The sequence below is a fragment of the Scophthalmus maximus genome, chromosome 16 (genome assembly GCF_022379125.1).
Source record: "Scophthalmus maximus strain ysfricsl-2021 chromosome 16, ASM2237912v1, whole genome shotgun sequence".
NCBI lineage: Eukaryota > Metazoa > Chordata > Actinopteri > Pleuronectiformes > Scophthalmidae > Scophthalmus > Scophthalmus maximus.
In genome coordinates this window covers 11,192,642-11,218,466 of record NC_061530.1, presented here as the reverse complement: position 1 = coordinate 11,218,466, position 25,825 = coordinate 11,192,642, and the positions used below count along the sequence as shown (strand labels likewise).

Below are 25,825 nucleotides of genomic sequence, written 5' to 3'. Positions count from 1 at the left end.
ACTGGCCCTCGCTTAATTTACGCCAGTGTGTGTGTGTGTGTGGGGGGGTCCTTCATGAATTATACAATCTCTTTAATAGCTTTCCCACACATTAAAGGGACTCTGCATCATTTCACATTCATTCGCTCAATTGATTCGGTTCGTCCAACGTCATTCCGGTGTTGCTTTGACGATATTACGGGGGGTGACAGCTGGTCGACTTTTCTCTGCCAGCAGGGTGGGTGGGTATCGGGACCCCCACTGCGGACGTCAGTGAGTGTAACCATAGCCTCAGGATGGTGCTTGGGGCTGGCTGGCAGAAGACGCTGCCAGGGTTCAGCCAAGAAGTTAACCGTGAAGTCATGTGCAACAACAGCTGAGGTGTTGACTCACCACGGCAGCTCTGACCCTCTTTCTCCTTTATCTATCTATCTATCTATCTATCTATCTATCTATCTATATTTGAGGGTCTCAAATAAGTTACAAGAAGATTTCTTTTTAAGTTTTCTTTTTTAAATCTGTAGTTTTATGCTTTTTATGCCAAATGCCATAAAACTGTTGGTTTGTTAGTCTATTAATTTGTTCACGTGAAAAAATCAATCCAATGCATTCATGATTTTTTAAAGGATTCTCATAGGTGCTGTTTGTGTGCAGCCCGTAAAGTCTGTACAGTCCGTACACACCTATTGAAGGAGAGTGAACATAGGTGCTGCGATTGTGGGCGTGTTGGCACACTCATGGCACATCTGGGGAACACATGGACATGTTTGTCCTCATCAGCACACTGTTTTTCAGCAAGTGTGCGTGTGTGTGTGTGTGTGTGTGTGTGTGTGCGTGCGTGCGTGCGTGCGTGTTTGTTTGCGTGTGTTTGTGTGTGCGTGTGTGTGCATGCGTGTGTGTGTGTGCGTGTGTTTGTGTGTACGTGTGTGTGCGTGCGTGTGCATGCGTGTGTGTGTGCGTGTGTGTGCGTGTGTGTGCGTGTTCATTTTAAGAAACTGGGCTTTCCCTCTCTTTTTTCTACTGTCCACCTCCCTCCCTCTCTCGGAGCTAATTTCGATGTTGCGTGTTTGTGTTTTCCATTTGGGCCTACCACTGGAAATATTTGCATGTCTGTGCTGTAGCGCGCGGCGCAGCCCCAACAGTGGGGGCCTTATACAGGCCCATGGACGCCCATTAAAGGGCCCGCTTGTCCTGTCGGGACAGGCACCTTTCCGGGAATAGAGCTCACCGTGTTTCAGCCCCGCGCGCCCTCCGGGGGGCTCCGGGAGAGGGAGTGGGGTGGGGGTGATGGTGTTGGGGGATGGGGTGGGTTATCGCTGACACATCCTTCAGTGAGCGAGCAGGGATGCTGGCTGGCTAACACATAAGGCAGAATGTTTTGAAGAATCGTTTTTTTTTTGTTGCAGAGCTGATCACCCATGAGAAGGGAAAGTGGCGTGTTTCTGGGCCTTTCAGTGTTTTGTGATGGAGAATTTGTGAGTGTGTTGACATGACTGGGAAAGAGGATCACAAAGAAACAGGAAGAAAAACACAGACACACGAAGAGGAACAGAGGGAGTCAAAGATGGAGGTTAAATGTACATTTGGAGTATTTTAGTTTTGGAGGCAGTAGCACATTGGGATGCTTGTTAGTTTCCTTACTCTCACTGGGCCAGCCATGCTATATGTGTGCGTGTGTGTGTAATGACATCTCAGCCCAAATATGTACAGGGCAGCCAGTCACAGTGGTGCTCAGCCAACCACACCTTTCTTATTCTCCCTTTGTGTTATTCTTATTTCTCTGCCTTGTCTGGTTTTATTTATTCTTCATTGGGGTCCCAAGCAGGATGCGTCAACACGGTATAGCAAGTGAAAGTGTCAAATCAGCCAAGTATAACCTAGATGACTCCTATTTTTACTACAATGAAATTCACTAAAAGAAGAAAAACCTATTAACATGTATTTAAAAACTTAAATGGTCCGTGGGAGCTTGTTGCTGAGCAGTGTGATTCCGACGCATGCGTCAAACGAACAGGTTTTCCATTAAAGTTCAAACAAGATGTCAAGTTTATTTTCATCCCAGCAAAAGTTATTGCTCCATGGTCCACAGATCCAGGTTTACCAATTTCAAATAAACTAAATGATGGTGATGTATTCAGACATTCCACTGTGAGCACAATCCTGGCCAAAAACCGTTTGCTTCCCCCAGTAGCAAACCTGTGTGTAATAAAAACTCTTAAAAGCTTTGCACAGCAAGGCAACGAGGGAAAGGGCCGCTAGTAGTCAACCTCGGCTGGTGTCATGCAACCAGAGAATAACAATCCAGACACATGCGTGTCTTGGGCGTGTCTTACGACCACACTGTGAATATTTTTTTACGAATACAGAACGTTGCATGTTCACTTTTTGGCGTATTTTCTGTCTTACTTGTGATCGCAGGCTGGAGGGACATCGACGGCCGCGCTCCCAGACAAAGAGGCCAGAAGGAGGCACTAGACCAGCTCCTCGGACAGATAAAGGAAGCTCACCGCCACTGTGTCTGCCACGGTATCTACCACTCTCTGATCAATCTGATGGACATGTTAACCTTCACGACTGAACCGTAATATAAGAGCTTTAACAGTCTGCGCGACTGTAGTGAAACGCAAACCTCTGAACCTGATAGTGACTTGACGTACTCATTGAACTAAACACGAGCATGTTATACCTGCTATATTATGTTTTAAACTGCCATTGGGTCTAACTATGGAATTACATGCAGTAAATTCTAAGGCGGAATAACAACTTGAGACTACACGACTACAAATACACTTGACCCTGACCCGGGCCAGTGCTGGTATCAGTTGAAGTAAAGTTGAAACTGAAGTGAAATGTACCCTGAACTGCGGTATGAGCTCCTGACATTAACCTGGGCTTCATTTTCACTGTGCCTGTCACATTTTAAACAAACACATCTCGAGTTTTCAGCCACCGTCCAGTTCATGTTTCAGAAATATTCTCGGTGCAAACAAACATGAGCAATGGACGGCTCGGCTCGCAGGTGTAATACGTCCCACCAACTGCTGTGTTTCATCTCACCTTGACAGACACTTTACAATCTCAGGCACGACAAGTACTCCGGGGGCCATACACAAGACGACATGCCACCTCAAAAATAATACCCCCCCCCCCCCCCCCCCCCCCCCCCCCCGCCCTCTGTCTCAACAACCCCCACCCCCTGAAGCGTGCGTCTTTCCATGACTCAGCCCTTCCTCTGTTGAAAACTTCCCTCTCTCTCTGTGACAAAATGCAGATCAACCTCTCTCACACTCGTGCTGTTTATATCTCCAAACACTGCCGGCTGTAAGTCGGCCCCGCAAGTGTCAAAACCTGTCCACAGTGACTCTTTTTACGTGACTGCAAACTGCATTTAGCATTGAGCAAGATGTCTCTCTTTTTTCTCTCTCTCTCTCTCACACCCACATGCGCAAACAAACTCGCCCACTTACCATTGTCCACTGTGGCCAGACCGTACACGTAACTGTGCGAGGCGCAGCATAATAGTCAGTATTGAGTGGCCCTCGGTTCTTCAGACGGCGACTGATTGAGCTTGAGAGTTCAGGCACGGTAGCCAAGGTGGCGTGTCCCAGGGTCATGTTTGTTATTCCTGTGAGAGACGAGTCTTGGGCTGGAGTCAGGAGAGGGCATAAATTAACACTGACTACTGCCCCCCCCCCCCCCCCCCCCCCCCGCCGTCCCCCACAGCCTGCCAGTCATCCTGTCTACTGTCCATACATATACACCCAGAAAGATAGACAGGCACACACATAGATACACATGTACATGAACAGACACAAATATTCATGTACATGCTCGCGTTCAACTCTGTCCCTCTCGCGCATGACCATGTGCTCACCCCCCATTGCAGCCCAGCCTATAGCCCATGCCACCTTCTCCCTCTTGTCCAAACACTATTAATTAAACTTTGAAAGAGGCCTTGACTAACACAGGCACCCCAGCAGTCGGCCCGACTTGTCTGTCTTACTCAGTGTCAAACAGGAACCGAGGCCGGGAGGACTGGAGCTGAACAGTCTCGCAAGCGGAGAAAAAAAACCCGGGGGAGGTGAGAGGGGTCGAGGGGGTGCTGTTTTTTCTTGTAACTCCACCTCGACTCTTCCACCTGAAGAGAAAATTAGTTCTTTTCGAGTCCTGAATGGGGGGATTTATTGACTTTAAGTGGCCTGGGGCTGGAGTAAGATCACCTGGGAGGGGAGGGAATCTGTGACGGGTTCGGGACTCAGGGTTTCTAATGAGTTGGGAGGTGCGTTATCTCACCAACAGGCGCCCACACAAACACACACATACATATATACCCACACCTCCCTCTCTCGCCTCCAACCCCCTCCAGGCCCACTAAAAATAAACATGTCCCCACAGACTTAACTGACCTCCCTGTCAGTGAGTGGCAAAGGGTTAAGACACACACACACACACACACACACAAATTACTACAGCTCCTTGGCTCCACTCATATGGCTGTAGCTCAAGACATGCCATGCTCCAGCAGCTATAGTATGTGCAGGTAAACACACACACATACACATATGCACAGTTAGTGTTCCTCTGGGACTGGAGAGCTAGTGGTTCCCTCAAGGCCCATAGTCTGCAGTTGGCAACCAGCGTGACTGTCAAACGGTGCCGCACCACTGGAGCGCACGAAATGTCAAAAAACATTCGCCTCCAACCATGTTTTTGGACGTGTCAGGTTTGTTGTCAATTAAGTAACGGCCTGTCACTGGAAAAGATATTTCGAGAGTTTGTCAGGACAGAGGTTTTCATTGGTGTTAGCGAGAAAGCCAGACGGCAGTTGGTCTCGTAGGCCCTGATTTTCGGCATCAAGAGCATCAATATGGTCATTTCCAAATATGTCATCTGACTCAGTTAATCTGTGGCTATGGAATTAACTAAATCCTTTACCTTTTTTTTTTCTCTGTCTTGTCGACACAGAACAGTGCAAAGCTCCACCGCAGGCCAGGAAGCACTCAGTGTCCAAAAGCCTGCGCCACCTCTTCCAGCCCACCAGCAAATTTGTTAAAAGCTTGAAAAGGTAGATAATCTTTCTGTCGCAACTTTCATCTATGAATGTTAGACCCTAATTTAAATGTAAATACTTATACATGGCCAGCCCAGTGCTTTAATTAATTTCACTAAGGATTTATTTTGTACAGAACAAATGATATTTATTAAAGAATATCAAAAAATATTGTCTGTGTGTCATGATTCCCGGACCAGCGGGAAGCTTTTAGGACCAATTATCACACTTTCAGTGATATTAATTTTGTTTAACCATTCATTGCTATAATGAATGCGTCTGTCGTGATTCTACTGTAAAACGTGTGCTTTTGTTACCTTTCAGAGGTGTCTACCTGACAACCATCTTCTACAGAGATGACAACGTGCTGGTGACTCCAGAGGACCAGATTCCCATCGTGGAGGTTGAAGATTCCTACTCCAGTTCACTCCTGCAGGACTTCCTCTGGTTTACCAAGGTAGACTAGCACACTCAAAGGATGAGAGAGAGACAAAAGAACATCAACATAAACATTTCTCAGACAAATTTCCACTCGTGAATTATCTGCTCAATGATATAGTGCTAATTGACGTGCAGTAATTGTGTGATTTTGTCGGCACTAGGTATCCTATCTGTGGGAGGAGATTCCCTGGCTGCAGCAGTGTCTCAGTCCATCCCAGTCGTCCTGCTCCTGTACTCTGCAGACACGCCTCAAAATGCTGCAGGCCGTCTCCCTTCTACAGGTACTACAGTGCTCAGTACGCTCACCCCCAGCATAACAAACAGTTAACTATGACCTAACTATGAACTATGTTCCTAAGAATTTGTAGTTATTTATTCAATATGCTGTCATCCCTCTGCTATCAACAGAAAGTATTACAAGTACAGGATAGTTACTAACCAGTTGTCTTTTCTCAGGGAATGCTGGGAACCCAGGACCTTGGTCAGGTGTATCTTGAGCCAATCAAAGACAAGCACGGTAACGCCCTGCTGGTGCTCCTCAAGGATATGAGCGCCTGTCCCAACCTGGACGGCGTGCGCTGGACGCAGCTTTGTAAACTCCAGCTCCAGCGCAAGTCCATCTCATCCCCCGACGAGCCCACGGCCCTGGACATGCTGCTCATCACGCTGCACGTGAGTCCTACAGGCAGAGGAGTTCACTCGTGGAAAAATTGGTTATTTTTCGCTTTTGTTTTGGAGACAGGCTGCTTCCAACAGCAGTCAGGGCATGGTAGGAGGGTTTTTCAGCCGTGGTTGTGGTTTTCATTAGGCTCATTCTTTGCATTTTTTTATTACCCGGCGTAGTTCAAGGCACTTTGTCAACAACAAAATGCCAAAATCGCTGGAAAACATCTATTTATTGAAAATCTGTGATGTTTTTTAAATTCTCATTTGCAGGAAACCGGTACACATGAGTCATCGTGGCGATAAGGAGTGCTGCTTGTGCAGCTCTTAATTTAGACAAATATCAATCATCATGACTGTCCACTTCCATTTGCCGCCTTCTTTGTAAGGACGGATTGAATTGACTTGCCATCACTTTAACTCTGGTCAAATCTTGAATCTCTGCCAACCCAACATGAATGTTAATCATCTCAAAGTCACGTCACTTTTAAAGCTGTTCATATAGGCTCTGGTATTTCAATTTGAATTGCAGCCTGATGGACAGGATGATGATAATCTAGCTAATTGCTGTTGTCGTGTTTTGTAACTAACACTGTGTGGCTGTTTTGCTCTCAGCGGCCACAATCTGCAACCGAACCACAAGTTGATTTCGTCTATATTGCGGTGGCGGTAAACTCGATACTCATTGTTGCAATGCTGTTTTGTCTCCAGTGTAAGTTGGTTTGTCCTTGTGGTTTCAGAACAATGGTGAAGACTCCCTTTGGCAAAACCACAGTTCACTGAAATATTTGTTTAGTGGCAAGTTATGAACAAATTGAATGATGAAACACATAGAAATGTGCTGATGGGGCTATTTTGCAGCGCTGACTTTCGCTGTTGGATCAACTTTACTGGAGTCTCTCATGGACTTACAACAGGAAAAGATGAAAATGATGATGTTCATCATCGCCGCAAAATGAACTCCAGTCGACATTATTGGACCGTCCTCATCTAGTTTCTGTCCACCTGCTGTTCCCAGGAGAAGCTGGCGTATCACAGACGGAGCAGGAAGCTGTTGTCTCCGGGCTTGTACCTGGGCTACCTGAAGCTGTGTACGTCAGTGGAGCAGATTCGAGTGCTGGTGCCTCAGAAACTCCCCAGTGTCCTCTGTCACACGAAAATTCGGGACAACAGCAACGTGTCCAGGTGAGGAACAATGGCCTTATTGATGTAGGTCAGTGTACTCAAGATGTCACTCGATGCAGTGGGTTGAAATGGTTTTGTCCTGTCACCTAATAAACTGGCCAAACAATGAAGGGGGGGGGAGCGTTATTGCATTATGTGTGTTTTACATTTGTGATGTTCCAGAGAGGAATGGCAGTGGCTGCAGGCCCTCACCTCCCTTGACGAGGCGTTGGAAATGGATCACGACGTACAGAGTGCTCCACATCGCCTCCTACAGGACCTACGCAGCGCGATCAAGGGACTGATGGCCCACATCAATGTCCCTGGCAATCAGGTCAGAGTCAGGCCAGAGTCGAACAAGAGGGGTGGGGGAAGGAAAAAAATGTGTGACTTCATCAATAAGCGTAATAAGGTTTTAATAGTTGGAATGCAAATGTTCATACTTTGTGTAGAGTCATTTTGACGGATACCATGGAACCCGTGGAAAGAAGCCAAGTTCCAGAGGAAGGCAGTAGCTAGAGCTCAAAGCGATGAAGTTATTCCAAATGATATTCAGCCAGTTCTGGTTAGACCACTAATTCTACATGATTTCTGTAAAAGAACACTGTTTGAATTCCAGCACAAAAGCAATCATCGTCCGTTTGGCTTTAAACTACCACCCACTGTTCCTTCCATGGGACACGGCTTCTATGTACCATGAAAAGTGAAATGAAAAATAAACGTGAACATATTGATATGTATCATCAGAAAAGACTATTGTCTGAATGTATTGTAAAGCTGAAACCCTAAAGACGGATGTTAAAAAAACTTTAAAAACAACAAATATTGCTTTAGCATGAAGATACTTCTCCCCTCGACTTGTTCCACAATAGAGCCCAACAGTCTATTAGTGATATGGGATAACCTCTAATTATAGCAAACCATGCAGTTGCATATTCTTTTCATTCCACTATTCAGAGTGTGGGCGTCTGGTTCTACTTTCAAGATACTTAAATGAGAGAAAACTGACTTCACGGTGGCCTAGAAGTCTGATCCATACGCTGTAAATGTGACATCTGCGGTCTGGGTGCGACCTTTACTACAATCTTTACTATGATCTTTAAAATAAAAGGCAGAAGTGGCGTAAAAATGTACACTTGAATAATGCAAATGACCCATCAAGCTAAAGAATGAGATCGCAAAGGAAACAAATTCCCTGATTTTGTTTCCCTCTGTTCTGGACGGTTAGTCAAACTGTACATAGGCCCACTGAGATGAACTGTCTGTGTGTTTGTGTGTCCAGGTGCAGGACTTCCGTATCTACAGCCAGGAAGTCGTGGAGTTCGGGGAGAAAGTGTCCTTCGTGCTCCTCCTGCCACCTTCGGATGAAGTGTGCACAGCCCCGGGTCAGAACAACCCATACTCCCCCCGCTCTGGCTTCCTCACCCTGCCCCTGCAGATCTTTGAACTGGGTCAGTACACAACATTTTAAGCACAAATAGGCACACTATCACATAAAGGTTCTGCATTATGTCATAACTGCTTTTTTCTAAATCTAGATGTCTCTCTTTCTTCCCTTCTCCCACAGTCCACTTCAATGCCTATTGCCCCAGTTTCATCGGCCAGTACTGCAGAGTGTCGTCTCTGCTGGAGCTGGAGTCCCTCATGTCCCAGCAGGCACTGAGGGAGGCCTTCTCTGAGGCCGAGCTCCTTGTCGCTAAGAAGAAACACCAGCAAGTCCAAGAACACATGCAGGTAGGACCAGAACACACACACTTTACCTTTATGTAGGAGCGATGTGCCGTAGGACTTGTTGTGTTGTGAATTTAAAACATTCGCTCAAACTCTGCGTGTTTGCATGGAAATTAATCCAATGAAGAAATTTATTGTTGCTCAACTGTAGTCTGAGATGAACTAGCGTGATCTCATTAACTCCGCAACAGCAAATGGAGGAGGTGTGGCGGGACGCGAGGTGGATTATGGATGCCTTGCAGTATGCCCGCTACAAGCAGACAAGCGGAGGCATTTCCATAAGCTGGATCATTGACTTCTCCAGGGAAGTGTTGCCCGACAAGCCTCCCTCCACCTCCTCACAGCCGGACTTCATGCCCTCGCCACTGCCTTCACCCGAACCCTGCCGCAAGCACTCAGGTCAGACCAGAATCAATCCACGCAACACAAACCTGTTGACTCTGCGGTTGTATGGTGCTGTTGTGAATTTATGATTCCTTCTGTAACTTACAAACATGACATTGGAATAAAAAAATCGGATATTCTACCATGATTTTGCTTAATTTCTTGCGTCCTGCAGATTTTGCTGGACTCTCAGACGAGGAGGGTTCCTCCGAGGTCTTCCTCACCACTGACAGTGACTATGACTCCAGTCGAGCCCAGAGCCCCCGTGAGCTTGACCTGCTGCCCCCCTCGCCGCTCTCCTCCTCCGCCCCGCTGGAGCCTCGTGGCTACTTACGCAGTGATGGAAGCGGCTCGGGAGGAGGGATGTGTCTTGGCGGGGGTGGACGTGGAGGGGGAGCACTGGATTCCACGCCCGACGTCCTCCAGGCCTCGGAGCTGCAGCACGGGAGGGAAGGGGAGCGGTGCGGCGTAGGGGGAGGAGTTCGAGAAAGGCGTAGGGGGGCCCCGGAGCTGTTTGACAGTGACTTCATCCTGCCCAGCAGGCAGATTGAGCTGTTGCACATCACAGAGAAGAGACAGGCCTTCTGTGTGAGAACGAGCAGCCTGGAGTTTCCCTCCACCACCTCAGCCCACCATCAGCCTTACTCCTCCCACACTAACTGCCTTTCACCCTGCACCTCGCCTCAGCGAAGGTGGCACAGGCCCTCATCAGTGGACCGCTGTTGCTCTGCTGAGCGCTGCTTAGCACAGCTTCCACCAGCACGCACGTTATCGGAGGACAGCGGCACCCAGAGACTCTCCTCACCATCGCCCGCCGCCCTCAGGAAAAGCTGTCACGCCACTCTCAGAGTGTACCCACAGTATCGCACGGGCCTGCCGAAGGAGACCAGTGTCAAGGTATTGATATGTTTTGATATGGTCCAAGTCATTCCGTTGTCGTGTTTTTTTTAACAATGCAGGCCAACGCTGAATGCATTCTTCTCTCCCTGTACACCAGCTTTGCGTAACTTCCGGCACGTCGGCACAGGAGATGGTCCAACTGGTGGTGCAGGAGATGAACATTGTATGTCGGCGCATGCTCGGCGGCAGCGGCGAACAGGAGCAGTGTGTCTTCTACAGTCCTGAACAGCTGAAGCACTTTGGCCTCGTGCTGGTTGTTGACAATAGAGAAAAGTGGCTCCAGGATGACTTCTGTCCCCTGGAGCTCCAAAACCCCTGGCTGAGGGGCAAACTGTGCGTTCGCATTAAGGAGTATTCGCCACTAGCACTCAAACAAAGCCGGGCCACCACAGTGTGATGCTTCAAACGGAGAAAGAAAACATTAAAGAGCCCATGCCATGTGCACATTCTCTTTTGATCAATGCATATTAAAATTAAGGAACTGCTACGTTTGTACAAACTGTCCACAGACTCCTAAATTTGACTCTGTTTTCTCTCTCCATGTGTTACAACCGCAGCTATAACATGTTGTCATATTGTCATCTGGTTTGTTCTTGTTATCTGAAAACGCTTTCTCCGAGAATCTGTTTCAATGAAATGTGTTCTCCCGTACAGAAGACCTTTTTTTATGAACATCAGAGACCCTCATATGGACACCAAATGAACAATAACAAAGTGGAACAAAGAAAATATTTTTTTTTGTTCTGTCAGAAATCATCGGGGAAAAGATTGTGATGCTCAGCAGGATTAATGGAGCGTCACTTTGACTCCTGGCATTATCGGGCCGTGCACGTTGCCAAACTGATGTGGGCAGCATCTTCGCCTCCCAAGCCACACATGGACACGAACTCTCATATTGTGTCACTCCCAGAGGGCTGTCGGCTGCAGCCGCCCGGCCCCATGTTCCCAGGATGTGGGCTCTGGACCTGGCCCAGAGGTTAGGAAGGAAGGCAGGAGTACTGAGGGGGGCTGGCGTCTCCGCTTGGGGATGCAATCAGCCCGACGATTTGGCCCCTTAGACTGTCACTCAACTTCTCTTGGCCACTGTACTGTCTGGTAGTGAAGAAGCCAAGCAAGGGAGAGAGAGATCAACAGAGAAGAAGAGAGAGGGTGAGGAAGAGGGTGGAGGCTGCATCTTGTAGAACCTGGCACTGGCTCTCTGGTTCTCTTTTTCCTCCTTCTGCAGCAACAAATCCTCTATATAGTAGACCCAGTCGTAGTGTAGCTAACTAATATGATCATTTCATCTTGTGAAAGTACCACAAAATAAAAACCAGGTCATTGGGATTTTCAAAACATGGGGGGGGGGGGGGGGGGTACAAGCAATACTTGACTCTTGTTGTTTGTCTTATTGATGGAAAAAGCATGTAAACCTTCCAGAATTGTACATCTGAAGTACTGTAAGTCATGCTGTACTAAAAGTTAACCAGTTTAGTGTTTTGTTGTGTTTAATTCAGCGCTCCCCAGATGCACCAGAAAATGGTGCCCGTCAGTCTAGAGCCGGGTCTCCCACAGGGATTCAAGTGTGAAGGGGATGACTTAAGTTGTTGCAGGTTGTTTGCAGGCCAGACATTTGTAAGCAAAGCCACACACAATACTTTCCAAACTGTCTCCCACATTGCTTCAAAATAGGTTACATAAGAAGGGACTTTATCATGAGAAAATATATATTTATATTTTAGCCCCAATGACACAGGCTCTTGACACACCGCAGTGACTTGCAAGGTGGGGGTCATTAGAGAGCCGACAGTAGGCTTGCTTTTACTTGCCTTGTTAGCTTATCTTGTAGAAGAAGGTATACACTGAAGAAGTTAATTCACTGTCTATAGTAAAACTCTCCAAAAAACATATTTAAAGGAGACATATGATGCTTATATTTAGGTTCATAATTTCAGTTTTGGTTATTACTTAGAAAGGTTAACATGCTCTAATGTTCAGTAAACACATCTGTTTCCTCGTACTGTCCATTCCCGCAGCTCCTCTTTCAAGCTTCTGTCTGAAACGCTTGGTTTTAGCTCCTGTCTCTTTAAGACCCCCCCTCCCGATAAATCCCAGACTGCTCTGATTGGTCAACCGCTTCCAGCTCGTGAAGGGAGTTCTCTCCCTTTACCTGGCTTTGTTGGGGGCGTGCCAGAATAGCTGCTAGACATGCTTGATGCACGTCCATAACATGACCATCTCAATGTTAGTATTGGAAGTACCGGCCGGACTACTGACGAGTTGTATCTGTCAGGGAGAGGAGTTCCTAGGGAAAAGGGAAAAACTGAAAAAGCAAAATATGTCTCCTTTGAAATATAGTCTCATAAAACTACCATTGGTGGGAGAAGTATTCATTCAATTATTCTATAACCCTGTACCCTTTTTCACAAACTGATCTTTTTTGTGCATGAATCATATCGATCTGAAAAGTAACTAGCAACTTCCTACACAAGTGAAGTTACTTGAAAACTGCATTTGAGTACAATACTTTTGTAAAATGCACCTATTTACCTTAAAACATCGAAAACTACCACATCAGACCAGCTAACACAGTCCATTAGCTCGCTTCGCTAACCCCTCACTTTTCCAAAATCTAGCGGTTTCCTGTGACACTGTACTGACCTCAGTTACCAAAACACTGATCCAAGCACTGCACTTTTCAGATGAACCACATTCATTTTACATACACAATAAATCCGGCCTCTTAACAAACTAAACCATCCTTTCTAGCAAATGTTTGGGAACCTGTGCCAGGTTTTGGTTTCTCTTTTTAACCAGTCCATGCAAACATACAGTTATGTTTTCTCATTCTTTTTTTTTTTTCTCCAATCAACCGTTCTACAGTGTGTGATTAATGCTTTTTCCTACTCTAAAACAGTTGACCGAGCTCAGCAACGTCACACCATTATAATAGCCTGCAGCATTTCCAAATGTAGCACCAGAAAGGTCCAAAAGAGGAGAGATGTGATGAGTGAAGTCAGTGGGCCTGGTGTCAGTTTCTGTAGCATTCCAGGTTTACAGGACGATGTTGAACCTGTGGTGGGGGGGGAGTGTTTACAGAGTTCAATCTCCTTACACCTTCAAAGATGTGTTTACGTGTAACTACTGTATAAAGATGTCTTGAGACAAACTAATGTTATAGGTTGTAATTGGTTTTACTGATGGCTTGAAATTGTGTTAGAGCTTAAATGTCTTCTTTATTCACATTGTTAAAAAGCAGTTTTTACGAGGGCCAACTGCAAAAACAGATCACACAACCAGAAACCGACGCATGTAAATAGACTGTACTGTATCTGCCCAAAATGTGAAAGTGAGTGAGTGTGGGGGGTGTCATCACTACAGAGGTCGAAGGTCAGTGAAGCTATAGGCTGGCGTCTGTCTCTAGATTGTGCAGAGGGGGGAGATCGGGGTTTGAATTCCCTTTCCAGTCAAAAAATAAAGCCCCGTGTTTACAAGGAGCTGGTGGCAGATCCATCAGGCCGAGTCATGAAGGAGACATCACGTCACTTTTTTAAAAATCTATTTTTATTGAACAATAAATGAATATTGCAAAATAAAAGCCTTGGGGTTGTTTGTGTGGGTTTTCTTCTCTTCAAACAAATTGCTACACATGAGTGTAGGAAGTGTCTAACCTTCTCTGAGCAATAGTAACACCTTTTATCTATTATTAACCTTTTTATACTTCTATTTGACGCAGTGCCCACTTGGGAGTACTTTGTGCTTTAGCTGCATTACTTGGAGAGTAGCTTGGATAGCTGAAGATTCCTCGATATATTTTGGCACACGTCATCAGCCATAAGGACCATAGCAAGCTTCTATTTCAAGTCTGCGCAGATCAAATTCTCACTGGGGCTCATTCTTTTAGTTTGAAGTTTCTTCCACATGTACGATACGCTCGCGAAAAAGCCGTTTATTCATCTGATATGAGTGGGAGTGAAGGGCAAACAGAGGGCACTTGTTCCTACAGACGCTATATTGCAATGACCTCATCAGTGTTTGCCACCCGGTTGATGAAAACTGAATGAAGGGCAGCTGCAGACAGAATATCACAGTATAAGTGGTGGGCATGGCCGCATGAAGCCGGCAGCATGCACTCACCGAGGATGAACAATGATGCCACTGATGCATATGTTGAGGGAGCGTTTTTACCATAGATAAATTTATTTTTTTCAACAGGTGCGAACGAAGTTTTCGCCGAGCATTAGGAAAATACTCGACTTAATGACATCCCCTCCACCAGTGTCAGCGTGACGCATTACGTCAGTTTTACACTCTCAATGCAGTACTGTAAAGAGGAAGTATGCATCTTTCACTGAAAAAAAAAAAATATATATATATATATACAAATCAGGATGTTCATTAGAGTGCCTATAGATAATTCATAATGTTGCGCTGCTCTGTTATTATACAGTGTGTTAAAATGATTAGTGGAATCATGATCCCAGTGTTGAAATCAGGCCGGCCAGGTTGCTTTCAGCAGGCTCATATCACAGCGCTCCCTTGCTAGCGCCATGTGTTTTTTCAGCCCTTGAGCAAATAAAATGCTGCATGCTTCCCTGTCAACAGATCCTACAAACACTAATGTGCAGATGGACACACACTGGCGCACACAAGCGCCGCACTCTCAGGAATCTTGATATATAGATGTGTAAATGCACATGTAGAGCATGTAGAAGATTTACACTTTTGTACTGTATCAAGACAGATCCGCACACTTTCCCAAGCAGCTTATCACATACAAATCATGCCATGATGCATCGTTGCCAACACACTACGCCTTTAAGAGCAGCCCTTTACCATTTATTGACAGTAACTTAAGAATTGTACTGGAATTCTGACACCTTCTAATTTTAAACCTTCTGACTCCAGGAGGACCCAGGCTAAATATAACCCCCGGTATATATCTGAATACCTATAAAGAAAACATTCCAAAAACACCCTGAATAGTGGCTATTCATGCTCATAAAAGAGATTGAAAGGGGAGAGTGCTTAGCTTGGGCGCAGCACCCCGTGACTCATCGAAATATCTGCAGCCAATCGGCAACAAAGTGAAGTTGTGCATGTGGGCGAATCATTGGATAGGTGATTTCATCAGCAACTTCCACTGGCAGAGGAGTGGGATTCAGTGGCCGAGATGGAAGGATCCAAACTGTCGATTGCTTGCGAGTCTGAGCTCCAGCTTGTGTGTGGCTAAACTGGTACGGCGGCGAAACAGCAACCAGTGCGTGTTGAAAGTGAGCAGGCTACAGGCCCTGATGTGCCACGCCTGCGTGCTCTTCGACTTGACCCACCCCGAGGTCGTGGAGGAGGTGGGTTGGTCCACACCTTGGCCAGATAGCCTTACACACACACACAGACACAGTATCTGGGTCAAATGTCAAATTGTCAAAATATCAACCAAACTGGTTCAACTCACACAAGAAAAACTTGTTTCATGTGCTTCGTATTTAGTCCAAGCTCGCACCACATACATTTGTTAAACTGTGAATCTGCTGTGACAAGCTTTCTCCTGATGCCACAGTGACATTCCTCTTCTTCTATGCTCTTGATGGAAGGACAGATCACCTGTTTGCCCCCCGCCACGCCAGGCTCCTCACCCCCACCCCCCCCCCACGCCAGGCTCCTCACAACCCCCCCCACCACCACCACCCCCCTGCCCCACCCTGCCTACCACCAGCCGATTTCAGCCTGGCAACTTACTGGCGGATTAGCCGCAGCATACTGCATATGTGTGTCTACACTGGCATTCGTATGTGTGTGTGTGTGTGTGTGTGTGTGTGTGTGTGTGTGTGTGTGTGTGTGTGCAGCGGGTGAGAAAAGTGAAGCCTGCCACTACTGCATCACTCATTTCTCCCTGTCTGTCTCTCTCCCTCCCTCCCTCCCCAGGGCCCATAAACCTTTAAAGCACCTATAAAACACTTGGCGAGGCCTTTTTGAAGTTTTTATGAAGATCTGGCTTTATTGTTCCCAAGAGATGAGCCCCGCTCCGCTGGCGCCTCGGAGCTTTCTGGAAGTGCCAGTGAATTCAAGAGGGGGTGGGGGTGCTGGGTGGTAGCAGAGGAGGGAGTCCCAGAGAAGGAAGGGCTGGGAATGGGGGTGGGCACCGCGGAGCCTGAGATTCTATGCCCCCACTGCGTATATGTGTGTGTGCGTGCGTTTGCATGTGTGTGTGTGCGCGTGTGCGTGTTGCCTGAAGAGTGGCAGAGGGGCTGCAGAAGATGCAATGTGACAACCTTATCTTTGGGCACTGCGTTCACATCCTTGTGGGGAAAATCTCATGTTTCTGACACATCTGATCTAATACATGATCAGATGGCTCCAATAAAAGCACACGTGTGCCTGAACACGAGCATGCATGTGTTGCAGCATGTGTGTGTCAGCGTATGCCTGTGTATGCGTTCGCAGACGATGGGGCCAGCAGGTTGTATGCTTGTTGTTTGAAGTGGGGCTCTGTTATTCTCATAGAGCTAAATGAATGGAGCCGGACCCCCCTCCATCTGTCTGATCCAGCGACACCGGCCCTCCTTCCCAAATCCCGGCTCCGACGCCCGACGCACCAGCCCCCTCAAAGGAACAGTTGGCAAACGGACGGCCCATTAAACAGGCGAGGGCGGCGAGCCCTCACCTCTGAGCAACACTTGTAAGAGCAGAGAGAGTGTGTGACACAGAGAGAGAAAGTGCAATGCTTGTGCGTGTGTGTGTGTGTGTGTGTGTGTGTGTGTGTGTGTGTGTGTGTGTGTGTGTGTGTGTGTGTGTGTGTGTGTGTGTGTGTGTGTGTGTGTGTGTGTGTGCCTGTGTGTGTGTTGAGAGTGGTGGTTGCATCTCACTGACCATGACATTAGCCATGCTGGTGACTTTGACAGTGACACCCCTCATTGTCACAAAGGTGTGTTTATTCTCACCTTCTAATCAAGACACTGACAGGAAAACATCGTCTTTCCACCGGGGGCATCATGGCCCTCGTTTGGTCAGTTTCAAAACTTGCTTCAGTAGAAGGTAGTTTATCAATGCACTAATTCATTGGACACCGAAATCACATTTTGACATCAAGCTTTGCCCGAATGGAGGTCAAAGAAAATACCCAGTTGCCAAGTCTGACTGCGGCCCCCGATGCTTCCCGTGTCAGCCATTTGTCATCATCCGCACAGTTATGAACCACACTGATTTGTTTGAATGTGTTCCAAACTTCCCTCACCCACCCTGCGTTTGAATGCTGGGGAAAACAACAGTGTGGGTCTGCACCGGGAGCTGGTTGCATGCAAAGGAGCTGGCGGGTCGGTCCACCGAGCTCCAACGCTGATGACAACAACAACAAAAAATCCCTTCAAGACGCAGACAAAGATGAGGGATGGAAGGGGCAGTGAGGACCAGTCCAGGGTACTCTGTGTTTTTCTTTCTGCTGTCAGAATCCTGTGCCTGGCAAACAACCTGAAAGCAATTTATTTTCGTTCCCCAGACATTTAGGATCAAATCCATGTTAGTCATTCACATAAAAGGGTCTCAAAAAGAAAGGAAAGAGGGAAGAGAAAAACACCAGCTTGGCTTGATTTGTGTGTGCTTGCGTGCGTGCGTTTGTACATGTGAGTATGGACGTGGAGGAATCAGGTACCTCAGAATAAAAGATTTGAAAATGCAACAAGTAAACAGCTCTTTTGAGTCAGACGGTAGATCCAGAAAACAGGGGGATCAGAAAAAAGGACAAATCTTTCGTCTCAGCTGAATGCTGTGACTGATGGGCTTGTACTCTATACACATATTAACCCCAGCTCCAGCCCCCTTTGTGCAAAGGATGATGTCATGCCTTCTGAAAACATGTGGGGGGGCGGCGTCGGGGGGTTTAGGGGGGATTCCTTTGGTCCTTTCAAGTTTGCAGGAGGAGCCTTGGGCCACGGCAGGGTAGACAGTTCGAGGGCAGGAGGCTCAACGCTGCCGCCCCCCTGCATCCCACCCCATCCCAGCTAGCAGTCACATTAGGCACGCTCCGGCCACGCCATCAAAGGCTCGGCTCACAGCGCACGCACGCACACGCACACGCACGCACACACACACACACACACACACACACACACACACACACACACACACACACACAAAAGTATGCACGCACACACAGTTGCACAGAACGGACCCACAGACACTCTGACAAAAGTCAAACGAGCATGTTCACACTCACATGAAACAAGCGCGTGCCTTAAAATAATGACACACATGAACACACGCACGCACGCACGCACACGAAGGACATGCACAGAGACACACACACTCGCATACCAACAGAAACACGCACACACTTCAATCATGCCCTCCCACCACCACCACCACCCCCCGGCTGTGTTATTGTTTTGAAAATATGATTGCGGTGACGGATGGGGTGGGGAGAGGAGAGGGCTCTGGCAGGGGCGAGTGGCAGGGCCCCACCATTGTCCCCGATCAGTGTGAGTCTGTGTCCATAGCTATAGAAACTGGGGCCACACTGGGAAGGCATGCTTTCATCTCCACCCCAGGCTCACCGCTGGCAATAAGGGGTCAAATAAATCCCCCTGGATGCGGCGAAGGGGGTGGGTGTGGAGGAGGAGGTTGCAGAGGGGATGCAGGCACATGTGAGGACGCACGCACACACACACACACACGCACACACACACACACACACGCACGCACGCACACACGCACACACGCACACACGCACACACGCACACACACACACACACACACACACACACACACACACACACACACACACACACACACACACACACACACACACACACACACACACACACACACACTGAACATGTTTACCTCAGCTATCTCATGTTCACACTTAACCGGACAGATGATTTTGAAGACCCGAGTTGGAAACAAACACATTTCAACTTCTTCCAGTGCTTCAAATGAACATTGTTTGTGTCTTGTCTTGTTTTGATTTGTATTGTATTTATTTAATAATATGGACTTATTTATCTCAAAAGTCAACAGGGACATTCATGGCAAATAAGCGTAGGCCACAAAAGCCACCACTTCAGCTTTGTTTAGCGCTTCATCTGTACAAACAATTTTTAGATTATACTATTTTGGACAAACAAATTTCAAAAACAGCAAGAAAGTAAAAAAAATTCAAGACAATTTTTCGAATGCCAGTAAAACATTTCTTACATGAAATGTAACACCTTGAATATCAAGTATCAAGTTCTTCGGATATCTGAACAAAGTCTGACATGAAAAAGACCCTCGTCCAATCACATCAGAGTTCTTCTAGGTCACTTTAGGTAAACGCCTCTGTGTATACAGTCCTCGGTATACGCGCCCAGAGCATGCAGCACATGTAACACAGGATCACCATGTTGATCATCAGGATTCACAATGTCTTGACACATTCCAGACTAGCTGATTGCACACACACACACAGACACACATACACACACACACACACATTGTATACACAAACAAAGAAATGTAAAAATGTACAGACACGCTCTTTGATACACACTTCCAATGCTGTTTGCCACACACTCACACATGCAAATAAACAAGCACTTCTTCATGACATACATTAACAGATTGTTTGATGAACTTCCCACAATCCTCCTCCATTCTTCGTCTCTGGTGTCACATTACACGTGTCAATCTCGGCTACATAATCAAGGCTGTGAGCCCTGCCTGCAGAGGACGCATCCCCTTACGAATTAATGCCAGAATCAGTCTTTACAATGCTGTGTGTGTGTGTGTGTGTGTGTGTGTGTGTGTGTGTGTGTGTGTGTGTGTGTGTCTGTGTGTGTGTCTGTGTGTGTGTGTGTGTGTGTGTGTGTGTGTGTGTGTGTGTGTGTGTGTGTGTGTGTGTGTGCACATCCAGGCTGGATAGTTGGATCAACTGACCAAATATTAGACAAACAGACGTGTAAATAGTGACTGGAGCCGACAGGAAATCACAGGTTCCCTCTGCCTGTCTCCCGCACATACACACAAAATGTTCGTATTGTGACATAATGACTTAGCAAAAGCTCATGCCGGCAAAGTGATGGGAACTGTTTTAGCAGGATGTGTGTTTCCCATATTCCCAAAACAAATTTGGTAATCGGCTAATCTACCTCTAAATTTAGCCCGACGCAGACTGCTGCATCCAACATCCAGCACAAAAACTAAAATTTGTCAGCACACGGCGCGGAACAATTAATTATCTATGCACAGGGAAGACTTCATCTTCATGTCACACACAGAGCGAGCAACTGACCTCCCTGTTTGCACCTGTGTGTGAGCGGTGGAGCCAGAGCCAGTCAGAGAGTCACCAGGCCTGAGGAGAGGAGAAGAGAGAGGGAAGGTCAGCACCACCGCATGCCACAGACAGACTGACGATACTTCTACTGGGCTCCACGCCGGGGACCTGGCTGTAATTACACCACGCACACACACACGCACACACACACACACACACACACACACACACACACACACACACACACACACAGTTACCAGACAGACTGCGAAAGGTGCCCGGCTCCTGAATTCCGTCTCTCTCTGTCTGTCTGTCTCATTACACTTTTAAAATCCGTCATTACATCCTCAAACACACACCTGAAAAAAAAAACCCTCCCAACAACATTCACATGCCGTGCGAGAGGAGCAGCCTAAAGCAGAGACCTATGATGCATCAGTTCCTCTTCGGCTAAACAGAATTTATATACGGAATGACCAAAAATATGTGGTTACATGAAATGACACCCTTAAATGTGTAGTTTTTGCACTTTGCACTCATTTCATAACCAGGGACAATGATATCCTGATATAATGGCTTCAACTTTTGGGAAATGATTCCCACAGGTTTTTGGAAGATGGCTGCTGTTTTGCCCCCATTCAATCCAGGGAGATTTTGAGACGAGGACGACGCTATTGGGCAAATCGGAAAAACCCCTAGATTATATTTAGTGGAGGTTTTCTTATTTGGGGGGGGATTGACACTGAAACACCTGCACGGTGCACAAATTGCGAGGTAGGAAAAGTGAACTGGGGTGACTTTGCGACAACAGCCTCAGAGAGGTTGAGCCTGGCTTGCAGTTTTCCATTCCGGTTCCTTCCAAATGTGTTGGATGGGGTTGAGCTCGGGGCTCTGTGAGCTAGTCAACTTCTCCCCTTCCAAATTAAACTTGTGCACGGAGGAAACGAGAAAGGGCCTTCCCCGAACTGTTGCCACGGTTTTTTAAAATGTTGTTGTTTGCTGTAGCATTAAGATTTCCCTTTGAATTTATTGTCCATGGAATGGATGGCTGGAATATGACCCAAGAGACGATGGGCTCTGGATCTTTAAAAGATCCTGTTTGGAAAATAGACTGTATTATTATTGATCTGCAACCCCTCCTTCTGTTCTGATCGGTTGGTTTCAATATTGTACATGATGTTGTACATCGCTGTTCTTTATGTCTGTTCTTGTATGTACAGTAGTATGGATGTTAAAACCATCAACACACACAAAAACAAATTATTTCCCTTTGCATTTGCACCACAGGGCCGAGCCACAAACGTGTGTACTTTTGGCCATAAATTGAAAATCAATAGTCAGATTCAGAGTGCTCTCGCACAAAACATGCATTTCTCACTCTTCTTTGTGAATGGACACTTGTAGTCTGGGCTCCCAACTGGCCAACACCAAGGTTAAATAAGGTCAACAAGGTTATTGGCACAAACCACAATTGTGATGCTGTTTAGCTCTCAGACTGACACCAGCACAGATCTCTGGTATCAATAGCTCCTTGTTGATCTATTTGGCCAGGCAGTTTCCCGTCTCTCTCCCTCCCTCGCTCCCTCTCTCTCTCTCTCTCTATCTCACACACACACACACACACACACACACACACACACACACACACACACGCACGCACGCCGTGGGCCCTCTGACTTGTGAAAATTATTGGAGTGTAAATGCCTTTAACAGCCTCTGTCTGCTGCTCTTTGTTAATGGCGGGTGCTATCTGTTGTCTGCCTCCCACTTCCTAGCTATCTGTGCCAGTACAATCAACGGGGAAACAGTTTCTCAACCTGTGGGTACTGATTTTGTTAAATTATAATAACATAATCTCTCTGACTGAGCAAAAGACAACAACAGTTATTTTTACACATTTCACGCACGTTTTCTCCACGAGCGACAGTGTTTCAGTCGTCGGAGGAAGCAGACGTTCGCCTCGGATTCGGCATCGTTCTCTCAGGTTAAGTACGCGTCGCTCTTGTTTGGCTTTGAAGAGGCCTGTCAGTCATTTTAATTGTGCTGTCTGAAGCTGCTCCCAAGCTAACATTTATCTCAGAGGGCAGTCAATTAAGACGAGATTCTTATTTACAATGACAGGTGGGTGGGGACGGGTGTTTCCTGTTCCCACTGAGCTCCCAGTTTTAAAAAAAAGCACAAAAAAAAACCCTTGAATCCTTGATTGAGACATACGAAGTTTGAGCTCCAGGTCGGAGGGAGCTTTTATTGTTCTTAAACCACGGCACCACTTCCTCACGACTTTGTCACTTCATTAGTCTCTCTCGGTGTTCATGTGTACCCCGGGGCTCCCCCAAGCCCAGTTCCATTTCCCTGCGGTGTCAGAGAAAGGCAGACGCTCCTGTTTGCTCATGGCTCCAGGGGCTTGTGGCTCCCGATTAGTAAACCAGTGTGAGTCAACATCTGGTACATCCCTTGGACAAACTATCTCTCTCAGCGCACACTCAGCCTGTTGTCAGACCCCCGTCCCTTTTCGTCCGTTTTCCCAAGCAGGCAGGCAGGCACCCCCTGGGCGGCAGTGTGCGCTTGCACATTGGCGAGACATTTCCCAAAGCCTTCCCAGTCCTCCTGGCATCTCAACAGGCTGTCACCTTCTTACCCTCCTGCGTGTTCCACAAACATACCAGAGGGCCAAAGGGCAGCAGGGGCCAGCGCTGCCCGTTTGTCGACATGCTTGATTGGGGTTGGGGGGGCGGCAGGACTCGCTCAGGTCGCGACACTGGTGCGGTCCATCGTGTCTGCGCAACCTGTGGTGATTATATGACTGCATTCCATGCAGGACCCAGGAGTTTTCAATGCGGTTTAACAGGCTGCCAGGTTTGAACGGGGCAACCTCTGAATCTGAATCCTGTCACAGGCCAATGAAGACGCCATCGTAGAATTTCCCTCTCTTTGTTTTTGTTACGCGTTGCCAGTCTATGAAAGTATCTTGGCTCTAGACTCAACAGAACACACATGCTGAGGAGAGTGTCAGGCAAAGGGAACATCTGTTGTGGTCAGTGGCTGCGGGCAAAATGTTTCATTTCGACAAGATGGCCTGTGGCAACACAATAGCTTAGTGGCTGGGAGGACGACCGAATTGCCTGTACTTGTGGTCAGGGTTTACCTAAGTTGGACGGAGCTTCTGAAAGACATGTGGTCAAGTTTAACATCAAATTATTCTTTAGTTAGAGAAGGAAAAAAAGGCTAATGACAGTGTCTTGACATCACTTTGTTTAAAAATGTGATCCTTTCAGGTGTCGAGTTTGAAGTAACCTCCTCTTGTCCAATTATTTTTTTGTCTGAAGTCTTTCTCCCATCTGAGCTCACGTTTGTCGTCTCTTTTGTGAAAACAAGAGCACACAAAGTAATTCCGGAGCAACAAGCGCACCGACCGATCGACAGAGCGCGACGACGAGGATCTCGCCGATGGAGAGGTCGATCGAAGTGGCAGATTAAACCTCGAGGATTCACAGAGCGTAGTGGATAACACATGACTTAGCCGTCCAAATAAACTGTTCCACTATCGCAGCTGGAATATCGCAGCCACGGCGTCGGCTCAGACACCGCTTGGCGTCTTGAAACGGCCAAAGCTGTCCAGAGGAATGTGGTGGCGCACTGGTCCGCGTGGCTGTCTGGAGACTTTTGTGTGTTTGCGTTTTCGTGTGTAAAGCGCAGGCCTTGAGGTCTTAACATTGCTGGCATCCTTTTTCTTTTCCGTCCTCTTTCTCTATCTCTCCCTCCTCTGTGTGTCTTGCTCTCTCTTGGCTTGATGTGCCACTGTGGAGAAGGCAACAGTGACCCTATTGTGAACGGTGGGAACTGGGCAGCAGGCCAATGATGTCATCCTGCCATAGGGAAGACCAGGGGGAACGCCCTCCTGGCGCTCGGAATGCACTATTTTTTCCTGTTGTTTTCCGGAAGGCGGTGATCAATTTAATTCCACCCTCATCTCTCCCCGCTGGGGGGAGGGGGGCGGGGCAGAGGATGGGGCACTCTCTTGCTCTACCAGAAAAATGGGGTGCAACAAATAAAAAGAAGAGGGGGAGAAGGAAAAGCACGGTCTGAGCTGTTGAGATCCTTTTTTTTTATCTTTGTAAAGAAAAGGGAAATCATCCTGAATACCATGAGGTCACATTGACCCCCCAATTAAAAGTTACCGGGCTTCATTAAGGAAGAATAGTGGTGATTCATGAAGAAAGAAAGGGGAACGAATTACGGAAACTAACGGTCCCTAACTCCAAGTAACCCCGCCGGCCCTGGACACTGATTCCAAGTGGACACACATGTTTACACTGTTCACACTGACCAATTGTAGCTAACTACTTTCGACAGACTTTCCCCTCAGGATGAATTGCGATTCCATTGACAAACCTTTAACTCACCTAATTTGTGATAAGCCAAACCTATGCTTCAGAGGTTAGTAACGGTTCTTCTACTTTAGCAGAAGATTCCTTTAAGAACCTGCTCTGTGCACATCCTCGACAATACAGGATCTCTCTGAGAGGCAAATGAAAGTATTGCGCAACTCCAGTTTAAAAAAAAAAAAAACTTACGTTCAACGAGTGCGTGTTTGCCACAGTGATGTTTTCTTGGCTTTGCTCGAAATTCGCCGGCCCCTGAGTTCAAAGTGGGCCCCGCCATCGCATCATAAAGCCGCTGACCCGTCTACGATATGATCACCATTAATCACCGCTCGTGAGCGACGCTCCGAGGCGCATTTTCTCCATCATGACTGGGAAGCCGTGGTAGAAACAACGGATGCAGTGCCATACTCAGATTGACTTCAGATTGCACATCAGCGTGGTGTGGCATTCTTTCAATAACAAGGACAAGCTATACGCCATTTTCTTTTCTTCCCCTTGTCATCAGAGAAGGGGGGGGGGGGGTTATGGCTTTGATGCTGTTTACTGGGTATTTTGCAAAAATAGCTTTATGATGAATTTTAGGGGAGAGAAGAAAATGTGGAGGGGGCTTCAAAAGTAGTGTTAACGGGAGACAGATTTTTGACATGCCTCCCGAGCCATCTGCTTTGGGTTAAGGCTCGGAGACAGAGTCGAATATGGGGGAGAGAGAAGAGGGGAGTACGGCTGGAGAGGATGGCAATGGCGGCAGGGAATAGAGGGAATATCATATTGACAGGCAATGGTGGAAAGTTATTTATTTGTTTTGCGAACCTTTCTGTTTTGAATAGTTGAGGCTGCGACGTGCGTGTAGAAATATCCATCTCGCCCCGTCCAGCGATAAAACAAGCTGGTCTTGTTCAT

At 47.2% G+C, this 25,825-nt stretch overlaps 1 protein-coding gene across 3 annotated transcripts in view; it reads left to right on the top strand.

The window, feature by feature from the left end:
* LOC118287761 (ankyrin repeat and fibronectin type-III domain-containing protein 1) overlaps window positions 1-13,892 on the top strand; it is a 121,574-nt gene extending 107,682 nt beyond the window's left edge. For all 3 annotated transcript variants that reach the window (XM_047327748.1, XM_047327747.1, XM_047327749.1), the window contains 12 exons: window positions 2,398-2,505; window positions 4,945-5,044; window positions 5,354-5,486; window positions 5,632-5,751; window positions 5,927-6,142; window positions 7,152-7,318; window positions 7,481-7,631; window positions 8,580-8,748; window positions 8,865-9,031; window positions 9,220-9,427; window positions 9,588-10,309; window positions 10,410-13,892. In XM_047327748.1, coding sequence (XP_047183704.1) covers window positions 2,398-2,505; window positions 4,945-5,044; window positions 5,354-5,486; window positions 5,632-5,751; window positions 5,927-6,142; window positions 7,152-7,318; window positions 7,481-7,631; window positions 8,580-8,748; window positions 8,865-9,031; window positions 9,220-9,427; window positions 9,588-10,309; window positions 10,410-10,709 — 2,561 coding nt within the window. In that variant the 3' untranslated portion in view covers window positions 10,710-13,892. The remainder of the gene's footprint in view (window positions 1-2,397; window positions 2,506-4,944; window positions 5,045-5,353; window positions 5,487-5,631; window positions 5,752-5,926; window positions 6,143-7,151; window positions 7,319-7,480; window positions 7,632-8,579; window positions 8,749-8,864; window positions 9,032-9,219; window positions 9,428-9,587; window positions 10,310-10,409) is intronic.
* The last annotated feature ends 11,933 nt before the right edge of the window (window positions 13,893-25,825 follow it).